This window comes from Hevea brasiliensis, chromosome 6 (assembly GCF_030052815.1).
Source record: "Hevea brasiliensis isolate MT/VB/25A 57/8 chromosome 6, ASM3005281v1, whole genome shotgun sequence".
Classification (NCBI taxonomy): Eukaryota; Viridiplantae; Streptophyta; class Magnoliopsida; order Malpighiales; family Euphorbiaceae; genus Hevea; species Hevea brasiliensis.
This window is the reverse complement of record NC_079498.1, coordinates 4,874,516-4,885,326: the sequence shown is the minus strand read 5'-3', so window position 1 is coordinate 4,885,326 and position 10,811 is coordinate 4,874,516. Positions and strand designations below refer to the sequence as shown.

The 10,811-nt window shown below is 37.0% G+C and overlaps 2 protein-coding genes across 5 annotated transcripts; both read right to left on the bottom strand.

Moving 5' to 3' along the window:
- Nucleotides 1-159: 159 nt before the first annotated feature.
- Nucleotides 160-6,833, bottom strand: LOC110634695 (probable GPI-anchored adhesin-like protein PGA55). Of its 3 annotated transcripts, none has more exons than XM_058148283.1 (12): nt 6,698-6,833; nt 6,428-6,574; nt 5,821-6,036; nt 5,466-5,731; nt 5,233-5,318; nt 4,900-5,105; nt 4,573-4,703; nt 4,146-4,421; nt 1,270-3,998; nt 1,008-1,116; nt 851-931; nt 160-551 (listed from the first exon to the last, which is right to left on the bottom strand). In XM_058148283.1, exons 1-12 carry the CDS (start codon nt 6,816-6,818, stop codon nt 465-467), a joined length of 4,455 nt encoding a protein of 1,484 aa, XP_058004266.1. In that variant the 5' UTR covers nt 6,819-6,833; the 3' UTR covers nt 160-464. The 3 variants fall into 3 exon arrangements, with proteins under 3 accessions (XP_058004266.1, XP_021639487.2, XP_021639486.2); XM_021783795.2 differs by having other exon boundaries at nt 4,146-4,415; XM_021783794.2 differs by lacking the exon at nt 6,698-6,833 and having other exon boundaries at nt 6,428-6,691.
- A 974-nt stretch (nt 6,834-7,807) lies between these two features.
- Nucleotides 7,808-10,745, bottom strand: LOC110634707 (uncharacterized). 2 transcript variants are annotated; one of them, XM_021783823.2, is made up of 5 exons: nt 10,314-10,745; nt 9,815-10,066; nt 9,173-9,316; nt 8,393-9,082; nt 7,808-8,289 (listed from the first exon to the last, which is right to left on the bottom strand). In XM_021783823.2, exons 1-5 carry the CDS (start codon nt 10,410-10,412, stop codon nt 8,065-8,067), a joined length of 1,410 nt encoding a protein of 469 aa, XP_021639515.2. In that variant the 5' UTR covers nt 10,413-10,745; the 3' UTR covers nt 7,808-8,064. The 2 variants fall into 2 exon arrangements, with proteins under 2 accessions (XP_021639515.2, XP_021639514.2); XM_021783822.2 differs by having other exon boundaries at nt 9,815-10,097; nt 10,314-10,613.
- Nucleotides 10,746-10,811: the final 66 nt, after the last annotated feature.

The following is a 10,811-nucleotide window of genomic DNA, read 5'->3' as shown; positions in this document are numbered from 1 at the left end:
GATCATGGCTCAGGTCAGGTGTAATAGCTTGACTGGCTTGCTAATGAAAAAGAATCCTCATTACTTGCTGCTTCCCTGCATTAACTGTAGTTCATAATCAGAACCAATGTACAGCAGCTAGTTGTTCCTAAATGCTATGGTTTCTCAATGACACATCAATTTCTGGAGGTCAAAACAAAAAATTTGCATCCATTATAAGAAATGTACAGTTGGTTTCTCATGACAAAAAGAATTAAAGAAATCCAATGATGTCTTTCTCTAAAATATAACAGTGGCGAAGTAGCATTAGCATTGTTGCTCGAAATTTCCTAATGGTTAGTCACATTGTTAGTGACAAAAGAATGATCAGCTGAAATATCTGTCCAATTGGAACAGAGACAAGGGCTGTTTGTGTCGCTAAATATTGTACAAACTAATGGTGAAATCTTTCGTTTATTTAGCTAATTAGCTGAAATCCTGTCTCCTCAGTTGGAAGTGGAAGATGGGATGTTCGTGTTGGTGAATTTTGTACAGTCAAATGGCCCTACCGCTTGGTTATTTTTCCGTCTTACCTGAAAAGCATATAAATCTTAGGTGTCAGGCCAAATTGCAAAGAGACAGGCTATGACACTCATATTGTTGTTTAAAGTAATGTAAACAACATAAATTATTAAAATAACTAGAATAAGCCCTTTGACATTCCTCCATTCCTTCCCAAAACAACCCTAATAATTCTTAGGACAGATGCACAAGAGCAAGACAGGCTATGACACTCGTGTTGTTATTTAAAGTTATGTAAACAACGTAAATTATTAAAATAACTAGAATAGTCGGCCTTATAGAAGTGATTGTCTAGGATGTAGGACCTCACCGGGGACCAAGGACCAGGTTCAGGTAGAGACTTGTCCTGGGGTGAATTTTGTACAGCACCTCCTTTCATCGTTAGAATTTCCTGTAAAAAAACTTTGCATTAGATCACAGTATATGTTTCTTCTAAAATCACCCCACTAGAGTATGGATTAAAGTACCTCTCCAGCTGCTTCAAAGGCAGCTAACCATTCATCAGAAAAAGGAACAGCATTTGGTGGAGGTCTTATTACAAGGGCGTCATGCCTCTTGTCATTCCCAGATTTCTTGCTGCCATTATTATATTATCAGACGATTAATTTTAAAATAACTATTGTTCTTATTCTAAAAAATCTATGGATGAATTAAAGGTGAATAAACAATTCACAAGAGGAAACAAGGACTGAACCCTTGCACAAATAAGAGTTAGTTTAAGATGCTTACAGCGAGAATGTTGCTTCCTTAACTACTTCAGAGCACACAGCACTGCCTATCCCATCTTGCGTTTCACTGTTAATACCACCATTGCTTTTGTGAACGGCAGTTTCAGCTTCCACAGGCAAAATTTTACTCTCTGCTAAGACTTCTACATCCTGCTGCATACTTCCTTCTAATGTCTCATTAGAGTCAAAAGTATTTGCGGCCGATGCCTTCTGATCTCCATTTGTCTTGGAGGATGAACAGAAATTCAAAGGATGTGCTTGATTGTCAAGCTCATCGTTTCTGCACTTACAATCCATATAAAATTTGATATTTTCAATTGATGGGTCCATGGATGGATGCCCAAAGTTGTTATCATGCGTCACTGGGGGAGCTTGAATGTAAGCTTCAAAACTTCTTGATCCAGCTGGAAAACCATTGCATTGCTCTAAAACAGTACCTGAAACATTCTCTGCAGTATCTCTCTCTGGAGATTCAACAGAAGTATTCATAAGCAACAAGTTATCACCTGAACACAATCCGTGGTTTCCCAAAGGAACTTGATCAATCATAAGGCCAAGATTTTGAAGCTCAAGACATTGTTTTGGCTGTCTAATGATATCATCAACCATCGGCGAAGATTTCTTATCTGTCAATGAGATACTAACACTACGGTTATGGCTATCAGCTGACAAATTCTCATCCAAGGACTGTGGTAGTGGCACTGCATCTTCCATAAGCGTGTCCTTAATCATTTTATCAACTCCAGCAAGTTCATGTTCCATGATTTCACATTTGAGTGAACTGTGAGGAATTTCAGATATGCTTTCACCAACTATAATGACACCTTCAAAGGATCTGTTTTCATGACACAAGAGATTATCATGTGCCTCTTGACTCTGATTCACCTGTTTATGAGAACAAGAATTTATCAGCTTAACTTGCTCTGCAAACTGTTCTTTGACATCGCACATACCAACAAAGCAATCATTGTGCAGTATGGAAGTGCCACTTTCTTTATAACAAGCTTCTTTCCCTGGCTGTAAATCAGAGATGACAGTGAAATTTGTCGTTGAAGAATCCAATTGTTTGTCTATGACACAATCATGCTCACTCACATCATTCATCCCATTAGCAACTTCAACTTGGATGACAGAGCTAATTTCGGCTGTGACATGTGGATTTTCAAGTTCATTCCCTCTGAAATCCCCACTAGTTAAACAATAATTATTCACCTTAACACCACCAGTGATGACTGTACCAAAAATGCGGCTTTTGTCCATCCTTTCCACTGTCGAAGCATTAGCTTCATCACTCTCAATGTCATGCCTAAAATTTTCAACCACAGGCTCACTGTCTACAGAAGCTGTTAAATCATTTTCCATATGTAGGAACTCCACCTTTTCAGCTCCATCAAGACCAGAATCATGGTTTATAGGTGATATTGAAAAAAGAACATTGGAGCTTCCCAATTCACCTTCACAAGCACTGGTTCTCAATTCATCAGATTTGACACTCAGAAGAGCATCTTTCTCCCGGGCCTCCTCATAGCCTTTTTCATGCAATAAGCAACCGATAAAAGGTGGTCCGCAGTTATCCTGAAACAACGATTCTCTCACGAGACAGGGATTTGGTAGCTCAGCTTGTTCTTTTGATATTGAACTTGGATCATCAATAATCGTCAAGTTTGAATTATCCACTGTTGAAGTGCTCACTGAACTCTTGCTACTTTCATCCAACAGATTACCATCTACATACAGCATTTGTGCATCTCCCACATGTAACTCCCTATTCAAGTAATCCATTCCAATAGTGCCATCTTTTGCGGGTTCTATATCTGTACTGTGAGATTGACAATTTGCTGTTGCACCACACTCTTGGACTTCTAGACTAGCATCTACAGCATTTGAACTATCATGTTTGTTAAGATCTTCTGAAGATCGGCTGTCCTCAAACAAAATATCATTAAGCCTCTGGCTCTCCACATTAGAAATTGAATCACCTTGGCAGTTGTCAGGCTTCATCAGCTCAGCTTGTTGGGGACTCTGCTTCTTGTCTTCATGCACTTTTAAAGCAGCCCCATCCCAGTTACTTTTCACACCTGCAGATTGAGATTCTGAACAGAAACTGTGTTCCTTTATCGAGGGACTGTACTCCCCGTTTTCCACATTTTGGTTGACAATTGTATTGTCTGCCACAGGACCTTCAACTTCCATTGGGAGGCTAAGAGAGGAGCCTAGACCAGAACCAGTAGCGTCTCTAGTTCTGAGGCAAACGTTGATAACACTCCTATCATTATCTTGTTCCAATTCTTCACATGGACCACTTTGGAAAGGCAACTTATTATTGTTGCTCTGCTCCGCTTTAAGCTCCATGGAAGATATCTTCAAAATTTTACATGGTTCTGCAAGATCTAGAGATTGTGGATCAGCATCATCACACTTTTCATGCAGCTGCTGCTTACAATTTGTTGTGTCAAAACTCTCAGAGTTAAGTTGCACCTTCAATGCCACCTTCTGCATATTATTCAATTCTGTGTTGGATTTTATCTTTCCACATGAGGCAGCATTTATGGTTGATACAACAGAGTATGCTCCATTTGAGGATGAAGGTATATTCCTGGATGGTCGGGGAGGCCTTTGATAAGTAGGATTTAAGACACCAGTTTTGCTTAGATTTGGAATATTAGACTCGGGGAGATTGCAGGATTGAGTGCTTCTTTGTAACAGGCTCCGCAAACCAGAAGGTTTTGACTGCAAAGCAATATCCACAAATGAGAAAAAGGGCATTTGTAATAGTGTTACTAGGAATTCATTATCTGATCCAACATTTTGAAACACAGAGTATCAATGTTGGTGCATTTAATTATTTAATTTCTTTTATTGTTTAAATCAGCACACCTGACCAAAAAATCCCAGTGATGGAGATGGCATTCGCAAGCCTGACGGTTTTGCTGGTTGGGGTTGTGTAGATTGCATGTTTCTACCATTAAAGCAATCAATTTGAGAGAAAGAAACTGCAATTTTGTTGGTATTGCTGTCATGGCCTTTTGCTGGATGAGCAACAGACGGAACTACTGAATCTGGGACCACTTCTGAACTATCATTTGATTGGCTAACCTGGGAAAGCTGTACTTTGGATGATGAATGTATTTCTGGCACTGAGTTGACCTTTAACTTTGAAAGAGATATGAGAAAGGAAGAACTCAGTTATCAGATAATAAGAAAGCACTAATCTTCCATAAAATTTGTTAGCCTGGTTGAATCCTACAAATTTCTGATAAGTCTAATTAACGTGATTGTAACTTATAGAGCTTGAGGTTCTCACCACATTTCTTCTTGCCTGATGAACCATGGATTTTATGATTGATTTTCCAACTGGAGCAGATTTTGCATTATTTTGGACAGTTTTCGTATTGGTAGAAGTGCCCTTTAACCCAACATTTTTCCGAGCATTAACTGCAGAATGTATCAAGTACAAATTTAAATATCAATTTGACCTGATGAAAAAGTGAAATCTGGGCAAAAGGAATCAAATACTGGAACTGTTCTTTGAAATCTGATGCAAATGAGAAACTGAGTCCAGAAGTTACAATAAAAACATAAAATTACAAATCCCTTTAAAAATGAATACAAAAACATATACAAATATCACCTGGCTGAGAATCATAATTTCTCTTTGAGTGGCTGACACTAGTTACAGAGCTTCTAGAAGTCGTTGAAACAACTGAAGGATCAGGCGTAGAGCTTCCAGAAGTCGTTGAAACAACAGAAGGATCAGGCTTTGGAGCCAATAGTTTAGAAACACTTGAGGTTTTAGTTGCCACTTTTGCTGTGATCACGTTTGAAGGCTTTTTTAGAGTTCAAAGAAGTTAAGGTCAAGTTTTCCAATGAAGCAAATAGATTAAGAGAGAAGCAGAACAGTCTTAAGAAACGCATAGAACCATCAAACATACTACTTTAGCATAAAATGAATCTTAAAGGATATTATGATGAGGCCACTGGTTGTGGGCAGCCACTACGCTTAGAGGCACTTCTATTAATATCATGGGTTGAAAGAACCTTTCGCTTGGCCTGAGAAGCATATTTGGTAAATTTCAATTCTTTTGATATTTTAATGAAAAGACAGAATGGAAGGAAACACACAAACACAGTTACACACCCAAAAAGGAAAAAAGCTCAAGCAATAACTAAACTAATTCAAGATTAAGAAACACTAACTGCAGAAGCTGGGCCCTTTTTTTCTTTTGCTGGTGAACCAAGCTTCGGTGGAAATTTAGCAGCAATCTTTCTATTTTCATTTGGAGTGTTTGAAGGCAGCTCCTTGAATATATTATCTTCAAGTGATTGTAAATCAGATGAGTCATTGGTGCTATCCAATCCACCACATAGTGACTCTCTGCCTTCATGGATAACGGACAAAGTCTCCCCACTACTTTTGCCAGAAGGCCCACTAAGCATTGATAATTCCAAAGGATCCAAAACACCTAGCCAAAGAAAATCGTACTTGATCAATTGCAAGCATTAATGAAAAAGGAGCGGTTAACAGACTATGAAAATTAATAAAGAGTGACACCTTCTTCAGTGAAGAAAGCTCTATCCCATGCTAAGCTTTTTCGCAGATTGTATCCACCGCCCTTTTTCTTCCTCTTCATTTGCTGTGGCTCAAGGCTAAGTTTAGGCGCTTCTGGTTTGTTCAGATTAGCATTTTCCTTGTTCATACTATTTTCTCTACTATCTTCGCAGGATGAAGAGCCAGGTATACACGTAGCCTCTGTGCCATTTATGCTCTCTGCAACAGAATAGGAGAGTCACTGCCAATTTCTATCGTCATTAAGAATACCTACACCACCATTAGAATCTTATCTACCAATTATCCTTTTACCCATTGAAACATAAATCCTATACTTTCAAACATAACCATTAAATCCTCCATATCAAACAGTAATACCCAAAATCTATTTCTTCATGAACAATTTAGAAATGGTCACAAATTATTTTTAAATAGAAATTGAAATCAGTACTGCCTTATACAAGGCTAACCGTAGTCCAAATGAAGCAAAATAAATAAAATCATAAAAATGCGAGCAAGTAAATCCCTAGGCAAAAGGGTTTGAAATGAAATGCAGAGAAAGAATTAGAATAACAATAGAAAATTATTTTAAAAAAATGGAAAGGCTAACCGATTGGAGAGGCGAGAAGAGGAGGAGGAGGACGAGAGCAGGTGGATCTAGGGATTCGGAGAAGAGGAGAGCAAGAGAAATAGGACTTGTCAGTAGTGGCATCGTCGTGAGAGATCTGTTGTACAGAAAGCAGCGAATCGTCTTCCCCTGAAATCTCAACAAGCGAAAGATCAGTCTCCATTTTGGGTCTCTGGAACTCAGAGCAATCAATCGAATCAATAATTAAGCAGCAGAGAGAGAGAGAGTACAGTATAAGATTTCTCACTTAACTGAGAATAGCTTTTTGAATTTGTATTGACAAGCGGGAAACGCCCAACTGGGTTAAACCGTTTAAAGATAACGTGAAGGGGGCATGGGTTGGGTGGGGCCCACAAAAAATAAAAAGGTACATTGGGCTTTTCTTTTTTTGTAATGGGCTAAATTAGGCCCAAAGAAATTTTGGGCTCTGATTTTTTTTTTATTTTTGTTATACAGACATATGAAAAGATAAAAATATATATATATAATTTAGGAGAAATTAAAAAAAGAATTTGATAATTTCACCATAAATTAAAAAAATTATCAATTAAATTTTATATTTTTAAATTTATTTAATTACATCTTACAATAAATAATTTTGTTAATAAGTCTAATTATATGACCAAATTCTTAATTTAAAAAAAAAAAACAATTTACTTTTTGATCAATCGGCAACATTTTGAGTTGCATTACGGGCGAGGAATGATTTTTTTTATTTCATTATTTAGATTTAAATAAAACTTAATTAAATTAATTAATAGATAAAAGACTTCTTAATTAAATTAATTAAAAGGTAAAAAAAAGTTTGACACATGTTGCATAATAAAAGGGTGTAATTAAGTTAATACAAAAAGTTCAGAGTTTAATTGGTAATTTTTTTTATTTTAAAATAACCTTGCCAAAAATTTAAGAAGTTCAAGTTGTTTTTTAGTTTTTTTATTTTTTATAGAAAAAAAAGAATTTTTTTTTTTTAATTTTACCTAAAATTTATCAAATTTATATATATAACCAATCTTTTTCTCTCTTTGTCCACTACAGAATACTAAAATTATTTGAAGCTGTGCTACAAAAATGACACAAAATATTGCACCACTGGATAACATTAACCAAAACTCACTGAAAATTCAAGCAAGCTTATCAAGAGGATCTAATAGTATTTTGAAGACTACGAAGATGAGATTAAATTATATATAGGAATCTTGATCAGCTACTACAGAAATTGCAGCTCAACAATAGGGCAATCGCATGGCATCAAATTAATAATCACCCCACTATCCATATATTGAGGTGGACTTGCAAAATTTCGCAAGAATTTTAGGTGCTGAAGTACCTTTCTGACTTTGTCGAACAAAACTATCAAGCTCTCTACCAAAGACCAGTATCTTTAACTCAACTCCGCATTAGCCCTCCACATGAAAATAGTACCAACAAATCCAAGCGATAATAACTGTAGAAATATTTTCGCTCATGCAGCAACTTAGACTTTATTAAAAATTACAAAAATATATATTACAAAAAAGGATTTATAAAGCTGGCTCTGAGTAGTTTGAAATAAGGCTTAATTTGTTGTTGTATATATCATATAAAATTGAAATTTGCTTATATATAACTTGCAAGCTCTAGCTAATACTGCAACCCTCTTCAGAAGACGCATCGGCATCTGAAAGCCCTAAAACATATGCCTCTCCCTCATCTTCATCACTCTCGACATCAGCTCTACTGTATCTCCTTTCTATGTATGCCAGTGTCTGCCGCCTTTGCAGGCGCAGAACATGCATGATGACATCTGGGGTAAGAGTTACCTGTGAACGATGCTCTCTGCCCTGCCTATTTGATTCCATAATCTGTTGATAAATAAACACAAGTAAATTAAAGCTTAATCCCATTACACAAATCTTGAAAAATCAAGATATATTTTTCTCCTTAAATGCAGTTCAAAATTAGCACCTTTTCAACATTGTCAGGAAGTGGAGGAGCTTCACTTGCCATGGGAACCCATAGCTTCATACTCTTTTCTATTCCACAGCTAGCAAACATAGGCATATGTGGATGGGGCTCTAGTTGATTTACTATATGTCGATCACCATGCATTAAACGCACAAGCTTACCACCTTGCTTCTCCCAGATAAATATATGGCCACAATCAGACCCACTCAATACATATTCATCATTAGGGCCAAAGAAACTCACTCCTTTAACAGTCCGTGAATTTCTGTGACCTAAGTAAACATGAGGCTCCTCAAGTTTCTTCAAATCTTCAGGGCTTATAGACAATGGGTAAGGTCCCATTCCCATGTTCTTCTGAAACAGATAAATAAGTTCATCATTGTAAGAGACGAGCAATTCACTAGTGTTAGAGTAAGCCAATCCTGTAATATGCACATTTTTAGACCCTATCAGGTGATGAGGGCAGAATGTGTTTACAGGTGTATCTGAATCAATTGATGCATCTGATTTGCATTTTCTTATGTCATAGACATGTGCAAATTCATCGGAACCTCCTACAGCAAAGTAATTTGGATTTCTTGGGTCAATTACAATGGCGTTCAATCTTATACTATTAGAAGGCCGTTTGCTATTTTCTGAGAATGAGGAGCAATAAAAAAGCGTTGTAGCAGACCCACTGCGCAGATCGAACTGCAAAAATAAAAGGCAAAATCAACTGCCAGACTAAAACAAATAAAAGAAGGAACTTTCAAGGAGCAGCATATCATTAAGTTAACCAACATGTTGCACAAAACCATCTTCACCACAGCTATAAAATATATGGGGACTTCCAGGCTCCACGGCAAGCTTGTAAATGTGCCCTTGATGCTTCCCCAACTCTGTTGTATCAACTTGGCCATTCTCCAAGACCTGGGCAAGCCTGACCTGCAGAGGCAAGAAAAGGATAAAATATACAAACATGAGGCAACTTATGAGTGAGCATGCTAAGGAAAAGCCAGTGATTAGTTCCAAATTGGCAAGATAGAAGGCATTAACAACAAGATGGAACGATTGAAGTAATTACAGAGAGCTCAAATTTACAGTGTCCTTTGTAAACAATTTCTGAGAGCCTTAACTGTAAGATAGTTTCTTTGTGACCAGAAGGTTATGGGTTCTACTATAGCAGGGAAAAGGCCACATGGGAGAACCTCACAGAACCTCGCAAACCCAGTAGCCTCCTGCACTCCTAAGGCCTTAAAAGTAAGTATAGATAACCAATGAGTGGTACTAGAGTCTCCTCCCGAACTTTGAGATTTCAAGTTTCAATCTTAGTCGGAACCCAATTAACGAATAATAATAAGAATGATTATGATGATGAAAAGGATGATGTGATCAGATGATTGGCAGAAATACTGCACCTAATAACAGGAGAAAGACATTCACCTGGCCATCAGCTGAGGAAGTAACTATTCTCCGATCATCAGTGAATGGCATGATACGGGTCTGAAATATGTTGTCAGAGTGGCCAGAAGGAAATGAAAGCTTTCTACTTTTAGTTGCCCAATCCCAAAACATAACCTGTGTGTCATCGGAACCTGACACGAGAAGATCGCCAGTAGAGTTAAATTCTACTGCATTTACACAACCCTCATGACCAATTAGCTCCCCATAAAGATCGATTTGCTTCACAACTACCTGCATGCCGCAGGAAGCAATAAATTCAACTCTGAAATAAAGTTAAGCACAAACTCAGCTTAAACATATTAAATGGGCAATAATCCGAACCAAAATTTGAGTTGATCACTTATATTAGCACAGGTAGACATGATTTTTAATCTAATTATATAAGATTTAGCTTCAAAAATTGGTAAACAAGTAGTCAATTTATAGGGGCCATCACAAGGAAATGGGAAATTGGGCATTAAGAAAAAAAAATATAAACCTCAGAAGCAGAGAATCGACGAGTGAAAGTCTGAGACAATCCCAATTCTCTCTTACAAATCTCAGAGAAGCCATATCTAGTTCTCTTTGGAACTTCCATCTAGCAGAGTTCCGTAAATTTCCGGCTGCTCTTCTACTACTGTTTTTTCTGTCGAACTGTGCAGAGAAGTCTGGCCTTTGGCTCCTTTGGAAAAAGAGGGAAACAGGAGAATTGGACTAACATAAGCAGACTTCCTTTAACATTCATCACGTTGATAAAATATTTAATTTGAGAGAATCACGTTAAATTTTGATATTTAGAGATTATTAAAAAAAAAAAAAAGCCACTCATGAAAAATAAAAAAAAAAATAGAAAAAGAGAGGGGAGGGAGAGTTTGGATAAGGAGGCGGCTATCTATTTTTTTTTTTTTCAATATTTCTTCGGTACATTTATGTTTCTGATATTAGGGCACATTAATATTAAAATATCATATAGCTACGTCAGTGAAAACATCACATA

Coding starts and splice junctions, on each gene's coding strand:
- LOC110634695 (XM_058148283.1), bottom strand. CDS start 6,818: ATGTACCTTTTTATTTTTTGTGGGCCCCACCCAACCCATGCCCCCTTC. Junction 5,319..5,465: donor AAAAGGGCCCAGCTTCTGCA/GTTAGTGTTTCT, acceptor TATGCTTCTCAG/GCCAAGCGAAAGGTTCTTTC. Junction 3,999..4,145: donor CACTGGGATTTTTTGGTCAG/GTGTGCTGATTT, acceptor ATTGCTTTGCAG/TCAAAACCTTCTGGTTTGCG.
- LOC110634707 (XM_021783822.2), bottom strand. CDS start 10,387: ATGGCTTCTCTGAGATTTGTAAGAGAGAATTGGGATTGTCTCAGACTT. Junction 10,098..10,313: donor GTCGATTCTCTGCTTCTGAG/GTTTATATTTTT, acceptor ACTTTATTTCAG/AGTTGAATTTATTGCTTCCT. Junction 8,290..8,392: donor TTCCTGACAATGTTGAAAAG/GTGCTAATTTTG, acceptor ATTTATCAACAG/ATTATGGAATCAAATAGGCA.